The sequence below is a fragment of the Syngnathus floridae genome, chromosome 2 (assembly GCF_059516105.1).
Source record: "Syngnathus floridae isolate MCC-2025c chromosome 2, RoL_Sflo_1.0, whole genome shotgun sequence".
Classification (NCBI taxonomy): Eukaryota; Metazoa; Chordata; class Actinopteri; order Syngnathiformes; family Syngnathidae; genus Syngnathus; species Syngnathus floridae.
This window is the reverse complement of record NC_142414.1, coordinates 19,317,454-19,333,848: the sequence shown is the minus strand read 5'-3', so window position 1 is coordinate 19,333,848 and position 16,395 is coordinate 19,317,454. Positions and strand designations below refer to the sequence as shown.

Sequence of the window (16,395 nt, the reverse complement as noted above, 5' to 3'; positions counted from 1 at the left end):
TGATTGATCGATTGACAGTCAAAATAGCCCCTTGTGTGTTAGGATGGACGACAACGGAAATAAAATTCTAGCTTGTAATGGTAATTGAACTCTATTGTACCTTTTAGTAGAAATGAAGATTAACGATATAAAATTTGCTTGAAAAGAGGCTAATAATGACGTGACATTAAAAACATTCTATAAAATAATTTGAAATCTGTTAGTCTCTTCCATCCATTTTCAACAAAAAATAAAGAAATGAAGACTCGTTGACTTAAACTCATGATAATTATTAAAACCCAATACATCGACCTGAATCCAAGTGTGGTGCATTGCCAGAGAGCAACATGAATGGGATGAAAATAAGAATTTAAATAGATAATGCCAGCAAGATGGTTTCAAACTTGAACACTTACTCCATGAGGCTAAAGAATTGCACAACTACATCAATAAAATTAATAAATTGGGTGTATACTAACATACTACTTAAATTAGTCATATTCTAGTAATTCTGTAAACGTTAACGCTATATTTATCACAACTGTAACACGTGGTACTTCTTTTTGCCAATGAAAAAGCGCATAAGTGTGACAGGGCGAGTGGAATTCCTGTGGTGATAAAGAGTCTCGATGCCCTCTGGTCCCAAGGGGCTATTAGTATTTATACCTGTCAAAAAACACAGCCTTAGTTTTAAGTGTAAAAATGTCACTGTCTAGTGAAGACCTGTGCAGTAGTATCTCTAAAAGTTACACGCTCTTCAGTGGACAAAGACAAAACTGTTACTACCATGTAGCAGGAGAACATAGAGGGTGGTATATTAAATCGACATTATTTCTTAAAATCATTAAGCACTGGGTTAATTCAGTTTAGGATTCTTCATATGAGTTATGTTATTGTAAAAAAAAAAATACTCAGCAAAGGGTCAAATTTGCATGTACATGACAATTAAAAAAAAGGGGGGGCTGATTTTAATAGTGAATGTGACAAAAGGCGGCATGTGTGCGAGCCGGTGCACTGTGTCGGTATCTATGCAAATAAAAACAGAGGGCCATGTGGTTTTTGGTTGGTGTGTGATGTTGAGGCACAAAATACACACGCACGCACACAAGCAGGATTGAGAAGTGAGTGTGAATATTTCTCTCTCTTTTTCTCTCGCTCTCTTTCTGTACCAAGTCCTTCCTACGGAGAGACCCTCTTTGTTATTCCGAGTAGGAAATGCAACTGGAGCCAAAATCGGTCCTGCTTTGTGTTTGATATCATCCCTGCTTTGTTCTCGCCGCCTCCCCTCAGCAAGCACTTGGCCCCGCTCGCTGGCTCGCTCAGAAAAATGATGGCGGTCGTGATGTGGTCCTGGATGCCAGACTTCTTCTCGCGTTGCTGTCTGACATTTGACATCACTAGTCTGAAATTTAAGATTATGGAACTGACTCATTCGTATCACCCATCATGTTTTTATAGACAAGCTAATATAAAGTCTGCCAAGTGAATCCATGCATTCATCCATTCAGTTTTCATATCATGTACATATGTGGTCACGGCTGAGTTGGAACCTCTCCATGCTGATTTATGCAGATGACCTTTCGACTTCACAACAACATTGAGTGGGAACTGAACCCATGTTGCCTGCATGGTGACAGCAACAAACAAACAGTGCCAGACTCAACACGTTTGCTCCCTAAATTGGCAAACAGAAAATAAATTGGAAACTTATGGAATGACGAACAAAACAAAATTCAGTGTGGACTATTCTGAAACTAAATTATAAAAAAGTATTTTTAAATATAGCAGTATTGTGTAAGAGTGACTGTAACCAGACTACTTTTATATGTTCATATTCCTTCATAAATATCAGATGACAATAATTAATGGCAATAATGGCAATAATTAAATAAACATTACGCATCTGTATATATGTATGTGTGTAGATCGATAGATAGATACATAGATAGAGATAGAGAAAGAGATAGATAGATAGATAGATAGATAGATAGATAGATAGATAGATAGATAGATAGATAGATAGATAGATAGATAGATAGATAGATAGATAGATAGATAGATAGATAGATAGATAGATAGATAGATAGATAGATAGATAGATAGATAGATAGATAGATAGACACACAATAGATACACACACATATACATACTACACACACACGCACGCGCACACATAAATTGATCCATGCATATCCTGATATTGGACATTGATAGCAATACTGCCAGTAAAAGTACGTGAAAAAACAGTCGTTTTTTAAAACAATATAATCATAAGCTGTCTGTCTGGAGCAACGCTTGAGTGGTACCCTTGAACACAAGCCTGAACTATATGCGTACGTTTGTCTGCTTCTGGAGAACAAGTCTGGCAGAGGGAGCGTATGTGATGAATGCTAATGCCACATCGCTTCTCATTCACACCACTCGCACTTAGCGACTTCACATCAAAAGCTTGTTTCATCTGCCGAATAGACGGGAATAAAGGATTTTGTAAATATGGAATAAGACTTTAGAGTCAAACTTGTCTTTGTTTGGGAATCTGTCATGCCGTCGGATACACGAACCGGAATGCTTGCACCTTTAATGACCTAGCTTTTTAACATTTAAATGGAGGCAAATGCTCGGGAAAATATCTTGCCATCTCCCAAGATGGTGTAGAAACCACATGCAGGGCAGCAATAAGTATTTTAATTGTATGATATTTGGAACTGGAATGTCACAGTTCAAGTCCCGCTGTGGAGTTGGAGAGACGCTAGTGTGATTACTGTTGAGGTGCCCTTGAGCAAAGCACAGACACCAAAGCTCAAGCAGTACTGCACAGTTTGTGTGCCGCTTCTATGCAATTATTAGATTATTATTAAGTGGCAGCTAGTGCAAAGCAACATTTGGGATCTCGCGTGAGGACTTGCGGCTTCATCCGACCAGAAGTTTGCTTTTGTTCACATGAATGGCTGGATAGTTTTTCTGCTGTTGCAACACTTCCTCATGGCTGAGTTTGCATTGCTATGCTCGCAGTGTCGCCTTCAGGCTTTACCTTCACTGCTCCAATATCAAGTCGGATGCATGCATTCGACCACAACTTAATCATAGATATAATGCAAAGCCTGACGTGCAAATAAACTTGTGTTGCATAATGCGGAAACGTAACCAATCAAGCTGCTTGTGTGTGTGTGTGTGTGTGTGGTGGGGGGGCTGACTGATGGAAAAACTGCTGATGGAAAGAGGTAAAATTGTTAGCTGGTTCTGATATACATGACCGCTGAAATGTGAACAAGAGCCACGTTAACTATGCTAATCATGCTAATCATGCAAATCTCTTTATATCCATCCATTCGTTTTCTATCCTGCTTTCAAAACTTTATTGTCAGTTGTGTTAATAGGGTCGTGTCATTTGAAACACGCCCCACTGCTGACATTTCTGACATATGAAAAACAATGAATTCTTGCGATTAAATGCCTGCATTGTCGCTTATCCAGCTGCCCCATTACATTAGCTGTCCTTAGCTGTCATTGTGGGGAACACATTCATTCTATCCAACATCACATTTGAACTCCACCCATGCAGTGGCACACATACAATCAACAAAACAAACACTAGTGCAACCTTCAAATTTATGGCTGTAAAACCAAAAGTTTTCTTCAGCAAGCGTGAATCAAAGAGATTCAAGGTGCAAATTTGTTTGTTCGAGTCAGAAGCGACGCAGTTTGCGTCCGAGCTGCCGCAGATGAGATTCAACGTGACACTGTTTTATTTTTACACTCCCAGCAGGCAAACACTGCCTAAAACAAAGCTGTGTGTTTTTTACAGTGTGAAGTCTTTTTTTTGTGCGAAATAAAACAAATCACACACCCCACAGCTATTTGTGTCAGTCGCTTATCTCCCGGGAAATGATGAAGCAGTGGAAGTGGAAAGTGCCACTGCCATGCGCTAACCTGTTTGCTCTGGGCGGTTGCTTGCTACATGAAGACGATCTCTCTCTGTCTATATCCATAATTTGACCATCAGCCTGTCCACCACACTCATAATGCAAACATCCTTAATATAGACCCAAAAGGTAAACTCTGCCTGTCCAATCACATGTTATTAACATTTGTGTGATCAATCACAGTGCAAGCACTGTCCCCTCTCGCCACGTCTGTCTCGTGTGTCAGTAATGGGTTGCTCTTCACCTGATGTTGCTGTGTCGCTTGATAAGACGAGTACACGGGCGACCTCAACGGCCCCTTTCACAATCATCCCTTTTTCTCTCATCAGGCTCTGCGACATAGTCGCCCTTCATTTCAGTTGTCTCTCTCTTTCTTTCTCTGCATCACTCGTCTTCCTCATCTTTTTCTTTCTTCCAGCCTGCCCTCATTGTTCGCCTTCATTATCAAATGCTGCCACAATGTCCCCTGCTGTGCCACCCAGATTATTTATAGCCGATTTGTACCCATGTTGTTAGGGGAGGCCAAGGCGGTATCCGTTTGCTGCTCGCACTTTTTACTAAAATGCGAGCAAAGACCGCTGCGAGTTTGCACCACTTACTTGTCTTTCAGACATGACGAAGAGGTGAGCGCGGTCAAGGGAGAACGCCATGTCTCGGAGAATGGTGCTGCCGTCTTTCATGATGGACACCGTCTCGTACTGGACACCTCCATGAGGAGGGCCGTCAATGCGAATCTAAGGAGAAAGACAATGAAGAGCATTAAGGACACGGACGGCCTAAAAAGTGTAACCGGTGCACTGCAGCAATCGTTTGTCAAATGTCTTTCAAAAGCTAATTACATCAATAGTACAGAGGAGCTCTTTCTTTGACATTGAGCAGAGAGGTTGTCAAAAAATCTTGAAAATTGGAACTTTGAGAGGAATGACAAGCAATTTGAAGTGCTTTGGCCTTGAGTCCTGATCAAGTGACACTATTCAAACAAAGAACAATAGTCAGCAACAGTAGATATAAGAAAATATGTCCCAATAATTCCAAATATTTGGGTAGCATAAATCCAACCACATGCTAGGTCCAGACATCGCTGGATAGAAGAATAGGGGCAGAATCTGAAATGGACTGCTTGTAAATCAATGCTAATATCATAAATTTAGGAGGAGATTGATATATCCCAAAGGTTTTTTGGGCGATGTCAAACTGACATCAAATATCACTATCAGATCTGGACCCCCTTAGATACTAGTACAAAGGTGACAATAAAAATTCTTGTTCCACTCCACGGCTGACATTATCTTAGTCTGTTTTTTTGCCGTTTGAAATCAGTAAACTGACCTCTCCGCACCGAGGAAATTAAAGCTCCAAAGAAGTGAGTCGACCTAGTAGGATGCAATGGTAAATATAGATTTTCCATCAAGTATCATGTTCATAATAAATGAAAAGAAAAGGGGGGCTCGCTCTTGAATATAGGAACCCATCACACTCTGGGTAAGAGATGATATACTGCATGATACACTGCCAAGAAACATCTACAAATCTTGTTTGCTAACACCACCCACATTAACGAATAAGCAAATTGTATTCCTCATCTTATTCTACACAGGCAATGTTTGTAAGAAAAAAACGTTTTTTTTCCCTTTTGATTGCACTGATTAGCAGAATATCTGAGAGTGCCAAGATATGTTTAATCTACTTAATTAGTACTCCACATTGTCAAAAGCCCGAAAGGCATCAACAGTAGCCAAGTTAAAGCTCCGGGATTGTTTTTTTTTTCCTTGTGTGTGCGTGTGCCTGTTTGTGTGTGCTTGCTTTTAAAATGCGCTCTCGTCTGCTGTTGCAAAAGTGAAACTAAAGATTGCAAAGGGTGGGGGAACTGTCTCCATCTGCAGAGTCTGTCAACGGTCTTTAAATCTTGTCAAGAAAGAGCAGCGGGGCGGTAGGTGGGGGGCAGTTGTATGCTTGGTGCGCATTCACTTTTTCTTTTAGTGATTTACTCTCAAGGAGGAGGTGACTGGCTGACCCCTGCAATGCAGGATGGGGTTACCACTAAATTATTAGCTGATATTATTAGGCCTTTGAGAAATCTTAGCTCTGTTTGTCTTCCATCGGCCTGATGGATGATGGCCTAGCCCCAATAAAACTTGGAACTACAGGCTAAGTTACCACAAAAACAGTGGGAATAGCCATGCCATATAACCACCCCCTCACCCCCACAGACTCACGTAACCGGATACCAGCACAGTTCCCAAACTCGATGGACGAATGTAAATCTTAAAGGGCAACACGAGGTTTCCGACGCATACGGGATGTCTCTTCATGTGAAATATCGCCGGCCCTTCCCTCCCCCGTGAAAGCTGATGGCTCTATCATTCGACTATGGCCGCCAGCATCCCTGCGCCCGAACGTTCATCCATCTATTCAAATGCTCACAGCATCAGAAAGCAGGCCGACACTCAATAAAGCATCACAGAGGGGAACGTCAAGGTCGTAAGTCAGTCAAGAGACGATGCAGCGGGAGGGTGGGAGCACTTTTGTGTATTTACTTTCATTGTATTTACACTTTTGTATTTATTTTTACAATAGCATCACTGAAAGCATCCACCAGAATCATAACGGCAGTTTCCATCTGTTCATAATGCTCCATCAACCAGGAAGTAGTCTGCCGACTATGAAAAATCTCAACGCTATAAAACAATACGACGTGTGAAAACCATATGTGTGTGAACACTGTGGCCGTGCGGGGGGCGGGGTCATGGGAGTGCCATCTTGTCCATAAAGCATGTCCGACATGGCTAAAGTGTGCGTACATTGTAGGAGCAGAAATGTGTGTCCTTGTAAGCAGGCACCAAGGATCACAACTCACCTGACCTTCAAACACTAGGCACCCCCACAGTGAATTTCAAGTTTATCAGTTATACACACACACACACACACACACACACACACACACACACACACACACACATACACACGCGCGCGCACACACACACACACACACACACGCACCCACGCACGCACACACACACACACAGACTGATGATGATTAGTCATATTAAATGAAAAGTTGGTTGTGGCACTTATGATGCTTCTATACAGGGACTCCTGCTAATGTGACATTATATCCACTCCCATCATAATGTTCTTTACATTCTGTTTTGATTTATTGGAGAATCAAAGCTTTTATTTTTCTCATTTTATTTCTAGCTTGTTTGTGGAATGCTTTAATGTGAATAAAACTGTAGGAAAGGAAAGCTTTTCGACACCTACGGACTCTTGTGGTACTTTGCCTGGCCTTGACCAATTCACACACCCACATCCAGTTGCTATTCATAATACCAAGTTGATCTTTTATAGTAACTGTAATTTATGGAAAAAATGTTTCATTCGCACAGACACAAACACATACCAACGGCCATGCGGGCATATTTGTAGCATGTGAAGCCGTTCCACAGGATCACCTCTGGGTGGGCGAAACAGGCGTGCAAGGGGAAAATGGAAACGGAGGAACCAATGTTTACCGGACCACTGGACCAAAAATAATTCAGTGCAAAACACACTCTTAACCACACCACCTTACTCTCATGCTACCATCTTGTAGTACCTGTGTAAGTGAATCCAGTGCCAAAAAAAACCCTCCATTAACTCTACCTCAAACCATCTCCTCTCCGCCCCATTAGGCTTTATTTTACACGCTGGGTGTCAAGGCTGTTTTTTCTGTTGTGCCGCCCCTCTGCTTTGGGAGAACACAACCCCAAAGAGCCACCCAACGTGTCGCGAGGTGATCCCCCGTGATCCTCATAGACTACGGCTATTAGCCAGTCTATGTCTAGAGAGCACTCGAAAGTCTCGAAGGACATAAAATATCATGTTTCGCTTCTATTGACCACAGAGACTGTGAGATTACTTTAGATTGAATCCCTCACTTGCTGCATGACAAGAATTAGTAATCAGGAGTTAGGTGAAGTGAGCTGACTCACATCCAAAGAAGCTTTCACACGAAGTGAACTGTTTCTGTTGGTAACAGCGGTTAAGGACTCTTTACAACTTTTGTTGTTAACACTTTCAATGCCTACCTTTAACCAAAGAGAGAAAGAACCGATTGAGTGCCAGCCAATTTAGAGCATTCCGACTGATCTTTCAATGCTTACAGAATATTATGTTTTATGACTATGTAAATGAATGAAAGGTTAGACCCAGTTAGTCAGTGCACCATCGTGCCACCCAGCATACAGATCAGATCACAAAAATCTTTGCCGCAAGCTTGAGGTCACAAAAAACAATTAGTCAAAGTGCATCAGGTTTCTCGTTCATTTGATTTTCGTCATTTCTTTTAGCAATATTGTGATAACACTGATAACCGTGCTACAATCAGTTGTATGGCAGACAAGAAGTGGTTAGGGGGCCAATGGGATGGGCAGCAGGAAAGCCATGGCAGCGCCATCAGAGGCACCCTCCTTGTGGCTACAGGCACCAGAGCCAGAGGGGTGCTTTTGATCAGAGTATGTAAGCACCCCGCCGAACCGTTTGAAGGTTGACCAAACTCCAATTCCGATTGGCCTTCGCTCACATTCCATTTCCGCTCCCTCTGCCCTTGCCCGTTTTGAACAGGCAGCCAGACTGTGATTCCCCCACTGTGTGAAGCAATTTGCTGAGTGCAAAGCAATAAATAAAAGCAAAAGTAGCAGTGCCTTGAAATGCATGTCTGCATTTTGCATCGTGGAGGCTGCCACTCTCAGATAAAAAGAAAATAACCTGCGGCAAGCAAATGTATTCCATTTATTCAAATGTAAATAACAGTGTCGATGTGAGACTGATTGAGCTTTCCAAGAAGTTTCTTATTACTTATGACAAAGCGTTGATTCGTTTTCGGGACGCTTGGCTTGGCTGATGTTGCAGCTTGGCTGAGTGGACACTTTTCTTCGTTTGTGAAGAATATTTCTGCTTTAACAACCACGGCTGCTCACCATTACCTAAAGCGATGTTTGCTTTTCAGATTCGGAAAAATCTATTTTCTCACCTTGGCCTTGAGGAAGGTTAGCTTTTTTGCAAGTGGATGCTGGTGGACGTGGGTGGCTGCCAACATTAACACAGTCATCTGAAGGAGGCGAGCACTCGGCCACCGGGTTTTGGCTACTCAAGCGGATTGTAAGCCGCAAAAGGTTCACCACAATCAAACAACGATATAGAGGACATTCAACATTGACACCTCACACCAGGAAATAAGAAAAGCAAAGACAGAAAAACCTGTAATTTGTCCTAGAATAGTACAGACAGTATACTGTACAAGGTAAACAGTGGAAGCTTGAATGTCGCCCAGCAAGGATGACGCGTTGAAACTGCTGCCGTGCATGATGAACCATGAGCAGCTTAGTGACCATCTAAGTCAAGGGGAGCAGATTCTGGCTCGCAGTGTAATTAGATTTGGCCCGCGAAAAAAATCGCATCTAAATATGAAGAAGAGTAAAGTTTTTGACGTGGAGGCGGTGTTAACAAAGTTCTTATTCAGAGGTGTAAATAAAAGGCTGCAGTAGTCGGTGAGGCTGTTTGAAACCTCCAAAAATTATTTTTTATACTATACGTATCATTATTAATTTCTGGTGTTACAGCTACATTGAGGCAAAATTTTGATTTTCCTTGTGAGTTTCCTTTGTGATTTTGTGAGTTCAATTACCATTAGAGACTTTTGGTGTTTTTCCTTTCAGTTCAAATGTTTGCTGTCCACTTCATAAAGGCCATTCTTAATTTTTAACTTCAAAATCTATTCTAAATTCAAACAGTCAGGACCACCACTGTGGAATTGATTGTATTCTGTGTTCCACTATACTACTTTAGAATCTGCGTAAAAAAAAAATCCCACTCCCACGAGTGGCGGCAACCGTATCGCCTGCATTGGCACTAATCCAGTTCAGCCATTTTAGGTGTCAAAGTGAGAGACATTTGCCTTATCTTCCCAATCCCACACACTGGATTACTGCATATTTTGTAAAAGAACACAGCTCCTTCTTTTTTTTTTTTTTCCTCTCAATGCACGGACACCCGACACTTACAGTATCCAAAAGAAGAGGCTTAGCTGAGGAAAACGTCTCGTTTATAAAGCCGAGTGATGTTGTGAAGCTTGTGAAAAGGACAGGTCAGAAGGATTTGGAGCAATCACAATAACTGTGCCTTACCGAGCACTTCCAAAGAGTTTGTCGGTAGCAATTGTGCCCAGCCATAGTAAAAGACAATGAATGTGATGGCTAGTTATAGGGTCTGCTTTGTCACGGCGACAGCTGTAGTGAAAGCGCGATCGAAACAAAAATTGTATTGTAGATTAACAACCTGCAGGAGATTGACAAGTGCCAAAGATGTGACAGCTTTGAGGAGTCTGTATTTTCACTGAGATAAAAGTTTGCTATCTTGACCATAATGTAATTCAACAAATGTAGAATAACGAAAAAAAAAAAAAAAACACCCTGACCTCCAATGTTAACAAACTGACGGTTTGTCTTGTTGACTGACGTACATGCGACTTAAAATATCTGATAGGCAAAAATTGACTCACGATTGATTTTACACCTCAGCTATGCACAAAGTATAATTTTGTAACCGAAGGTTGGGTGTTTCAATGGCGGTGACTGTGTGTGTTTGTGTTTGTGTGACAATGCCACCGAAGATTTGCATCAAACTGTGAGGGGAGCTGGTAGGCAACTTGTCAGTCCACCCTGCTGGGAGCTGCAAACACTGACAGATGACAGCATGTTGTATGGGTACTGATTCCACCTTTGACTTAACTACCACAGGACTTTATAATACTAAACATCTGTTAAAGTGTTCATGCTTAGGGAAATTCCCAAAAATACCTGCTGGTACGATATAATAGCTTGAACTAAATATTCAAAGAGTTTTAAACCAGTACAATATTGCACATAAATATTTCTACCTGGTCAACATACATTTTTGGAGATATATGTTTTGCTGCAATAATAATCATGATAATAATAATATAATAAATTATATATTTTATTTTTTTATATAATTGTGCACTACTGATGATGATAATAATAATAATATGTGATCGAAGACTACTGATATAAATGACAAAAAGTTGCATGTTAGAAGTTTTTATATTCCTTTGCACGTATCTGACATAAAAGGAATTGTGGAATCATTAGGCAAGTGGAATCATTAGGCAAGCAAACAACCAATTGCAAAGTAATAAAATTCTAGGAACTTGGATCTTCCAATTTCCACCCCTATAGTCATAGATAACCGCAACGTACTATGTGGAGATAAATGTGGTTTTTATTCTGAATATGGGGACATAACAATAATTTCATCAACCTTTTGACATAAAACATTATGGAAGATACCATTTTTGGCTGATGGTGCAGTTGCATCTGTTGCTATAAATACATGCGTTTACAAACACACAACAAAACTCAACTGGATACAATGGATAAAATGATTCTTTAGAATGCAGAAGCATAAAATGCTAACTAGCATCTAATCACCTGACAGAACCTGATAGTTACAATGTACCAAGCACACACAGACATGCCTTCAAATGTACCTATTGTATTTCTTGACTTCAGATGGACTAAAATACAGATTACGGCCGCTTCTTGTGTGTCTTTCTTTCTTTTTCCTTCACAGCAAAGTCTCGCTCTGTCTTGATAACGCATCTAATCCATCACTGCTGTCAGCTTGAAGAATTTGTGTGTCAGTAGGGAATACTGTGCAGAATTGCGCTGTGCGTGTGTGTGCGTGTGTGTGTGAGATGCTTCGAACCAGCACAGCATTTCTGTAGTGCAAGATACGATCCCCATAAGTCATATGTTAGCCTGCTTCTGATTGGAGAGGCTTTTACGTGGTGATACAAGGAAGAAACATGGGGGTGTGGAGAGAGCAAACAGTAAAGGGGGAATAACAGTACATAAAAAACATCTATTTGACCTTTTCTTTGTGCACCCCTAGAAAACCTTCAATATTTTTTTCCATTCCCGACAAAATATTACAGAGGATGACGTTGTCATAAATTGAAGCCAAAAATGTAAATACATACATACTGCAGTTGTCCATTGTAAAGCCAAACTAAAACAGCATTTTTGATTTAAAAAATGTACAACAAAGCTGTAATATGAATTAAAACGAACTAAACCAAGTCAAAAATAAAATATAATGGAAAATTCCAAACTATTATAACCCTGGTCTAATTAGGAGGGTTGTAATTTGTTTTGGTCTGAATCAACACTCGAGCATAATAATTCTCTTCTTAACAAATTCCAAGGCCACTATATCTACTGAAATGACCTTTAGTCAATACCAAGTAATTACTTCATATTTTTGGCCAGGCAACATAAAGCTTATCGATTTGCCTCCGAGCTTTGCGCACAAGGTCTTTAACCTACTTTACATCTTCGCTCATGAATGCCAGATTGGAAGACAAGACTCTGTAGCCAAGTAATCACATGTGATGACCTTTTGCTTTTTGTATTGATTTCCGTCAGTATCAGAACACATCAGCTTAAAAGGATAAATGGGCTTTTTTAATACAGTACAGTGTATTTCAACCTTTTAGGGACTCAAAGGGCTTTAACAGTGTCCTCCACTTTACAAATTAAGCCCGTTTATAGCCAGGGCTTGTGTGATTGTGAGTTGTCAGGCGGGCGGGCGGAGGATGATCAGATGGAATAACCACTGATTGCATACAATTCAATCGGGCCTGATTGCCCGTGAAAGTGTTGATGCACCAAGAGCTGTTGGTGCAGAAAATGACACAAGTGATAAGGAAAGAAAATTGCGTTAGTGTTGCTATTAAAAGTACCATTCAGAGTTCACAGATAGACAAAACGTTATTTTTATTGATTAGAGTGATTACCAATGGTATGAAATGTGCATCACCGTGACCTGTGGGACTTAAATAGACCATCAACTTGAAAAAGTATAAAATTGGAATTTCAAAACAACATTTCTAAAACTGTACAGCTTTGTAAAATTATGCAATAAAATCAAACAAATAATCAAAACAATCAAATAATGTCATAATATTAACTGGTGAACAGTGGAGAATGTTTACCCTTAACCCTGAAGGGAAACGCTTTAGTCCAGGGGTCGCCAACCTTTTGGAAGCTGAAAGCTACTGGATGCGGAAAGGCTATGAGTTTGATATATACTTTTGAAATAGATAGTGTTAACACTACCTTTAATAATGACATTATCGGGGCCTGACTTAGTGTATTTAAATGGCCGGCATGAATAGAATAGACCAATGTCTGACCCCCCACCCAAATTTATTCCATCCATCCATTTTCTATACTACACAGGATTGCAGAAGAAAGGGGGGCTATAAGCTGCAAGTTATGAGCCAACCACTCAAACCACGTTAGCCAATCCGCTTCTACAAACATCCTCTGGAACAGTCTCACCAAGGCTTGACGAGCAGCCATCTACATCATGTCCACAAGCCATTCAATTCCATTTGAGTGCTGTAATGTTGCCGTCGGTGCCGTAACTTACAACCTAAAACGTGATTACACCAGCACTTTCTCTTCACTTGCAGCCCCCACTCCCCCGCCTCCTCCCCAATATCCCGTCGACTCAAAATCAGAAACCACGGAAGCCATGTTTGGATGAAAACAGGCCTGAATAGTAGTCAGTCCAAACACAGACATTACAACATCGCAGCAAAAGAATGAAGCACCATGTGAGGTCTATATTTAGCTCCAAACACCTACCAGAGGGCCATGTGCTCGTGATGGATGCGGGCCAAGGAGTTCCATGGGGAGAAAAAACGGATGGCTAGAGTTCCTCTTTAGTATTCAAAAGTGTCTGCATGGAGAAGCAACTCTATGTATAGTATGCTGTATGTAAACAGATGATGCCGCAATATGGTTGTAATAGCCAATCGAGGACAAGGGTTGCGAAAATAACATTAAAATACCACTATTGCTATAATAAATACAATGTTTTGGTAACTAAATATAATTTAAATCTGTATCATAACCTAGTTCAATGTTAATTTGGACCAAATAAAGTCATCTTTGCAATAAATATCCCAATATAAATTCAGATTAAAATACAATATATTATAGTGTATAATTAGAAAAAGTACAATTTTGTATCAGTCACTATGAGACAAAAATGACAGAAGTATAGAGCAAGGATTAATAGTTTCAAGTTTGTCAATAAACCCTATTTATCTTAGATTGGATTTCAGGCTGGACATTTTTTAAATGTGTAGGAATGCTACACGACAGCTATTTCATGCAAAATAGTATCAGCTGAAATTCACAGCAAAAAGAAACACAAGCATAATGTCGTCATACCTGTATGATCTTGAATAATGTCACTGTATATTTCATGTAGCGTTTGATATAACTATTAAGGAACAATTCCCCTGGCTGATGAGCGAATGGTTGATTAACTTTAGATCGCTTGAAGCCTTCGACAGCCAATGATGTCTTTCTTCATCAAGGCTGTGATAATGTAGGTCATCTTTTATAAAAACTCCTGCAAGCGTGTATGTTCTCCATATTCCTCCTTAGGAAGACCAAAGGGTGCGGATGGGGAAAAGCATCACTGCCGGAAATATGGATAGCCAGGGAGACAGAATAAACCTCTTAACTAGGTATATTTTATGTATGTCTGGTGCCGTATTCGCACTGTTACATTGTCATTGAGTTAGCTTGGTACAAGCCGTTTGTGAAGACTATTTTTTAGCTTTAGTCCTGACTGTGGAAACAACATTTTCATAGCTCAGAGTTGTCAGATTTTGGAGCCGGGCAAACCTGAATGCTTTACTTATCCTTACCCAGAATTACATCATCATAACAACATAATATGCATTAAATAAACTAATGGCTGCATTATCCTTAGTCCAATGCATACCACAACAGAGCAGCACAGATGGCGATGTCACAACCTATTGCCTCTTGCCTTAAGAAATCGACTACCTTTTGATAAGCCCATTGAGACTGGGATAAGAAAAAACAACACTGGTGAACCTCTCACCTTGTTAAGCAGCAGAAGCACTGTAAGAGGGGACAAGAAAGTGAGATGAACTGCGGGGGGGCCCGGGTTATCCAATCAGACCTTTGCAAGGCCACGATTGGGGGTAGCCTGTATTGTCTGACCCCATTCAACATGCTTTCAGAAAAGCAGACCAACCCCTCTGGAGGTTGTCATGGTAACCTGTGCTAATATGATCAGTGGGGAACCAGCTGAAAATGGGTATCACTGGACTGTCTGAGTGTCACTGCTTTTGATAGATGGACAGAGAGACAGACTGCAACACAGACTGACAGATCCCTTAAAAAAGTGGGATAGTTTGATAATGAAGCATTTTGTTTGCAGAATTCAAGCATGTCAAGTTGATACTGCGGAATGCATATTTCAATGATTAATCAATATGAGTATAAATTTTTTGTGCACTCACTGATACTGATACCGTTAGTACATTTGACATTTAAATTAAATTTAACATAACGACAAAAGATTATGAAAAATGATCTTTCTCTGTGACGTAGATGAAATTTAAACTAAGGCTGGTATTCATTTTATAATCTCACAATTGACTCACAGTGGAAGAATACACACTGTAGATAGATGATGAGCATAAAAAGAGTCTGATTGAGCTGAATAAGGACCGCGCATGTTCGTGTGCGAGTTAGCCACTCTATGAATCTCCTCTAAAGCTTTTTAAAATTGCTCAACAATCTTGTGCCAGAATTCAATGCCAGCCTCGATCTGGCAGGAATAGAGCAAACCAGTTAAAGTATGCTAATTTGGTGGCACTAAATACACTGCTTTGAATATCAAAACCACACACACAAACACACACGCACGCACGCACACACACACACACACACACACACACAAACACACAGACTGCCTGGGGCGAGGAATCAAAAACACACACGCACTGACTCACAAACACAGGTGGTGCACATGTGCAATGCGCAAACCTGGCCTGTGCGCAAGGATGGCAGGAGAAAAATAGACAAATGGATCACAGCCACTTTATAAATCAATAAGTGAATGAACAAATGACATTTGCAACAAAGCGCCGTTATCAAAGCGGATCGGGGCGCTTTACAAGAGACTAGCAGTAGGATGCAGCTCGGCATGAATCAATGCTGAATAGGAAGGTAACAATAACAGTTAATAAAAAGAAAAAAAACCCCATCAGCCAGGAAGGAGCTTGAAGCTCCGCCCACCTAACAAGAGTGACAGCCACATTAATTCCATTAAGTCTATTAGTATTCCATCCTCATCGCCTCACTGGGTCAATAGCCACCTCCATCAAACCACAAAGCGTCTGTTTCACTCTTCCACATGCAGACGGGAGCACTGAAGGATTTAAGGGCAAATGGATGAATGGAAGCCCACACAAAAGACATCTCGGCTCAACTCGGTTCTGTTCTGTCAGGTTCTGACGGGAGCCAGTAACTGGCTAAGGTGGCCCTCATGAGTCATTCACAAACCATTCCCTTAACTTCAAGCCTTTGCTTTTTGTCAC

At 40.7% G+C, this 16,395-nt stretch overlaps 1 protein-coding gene across 3 annotated transcripts in view; it reads right to left on the bottom strand.

The window, feature by feature from the left end:
- The window catches only part of plxna2 (plexin A2), a 223,704-nt gene that overhangs the window by 73,066 nt on the left and 134,243 nt on the right, over positions 1 to 16,395 (bottom strand). For all 3 annotated transcript variants that reach the window (XM_088368793.1, XM_088368794.1, XM_088368792.1), the window contains one exon: positions 4,502 to 4,636. In XM_088368793.1, the coding sequence (XP_088224919.1) occupies positions 4,502 to 4,636 (135 nt within the window). The remainder of the gene's footprint in view (positions 1 to 4,501; positions 4,637 to 16,395) is intronic.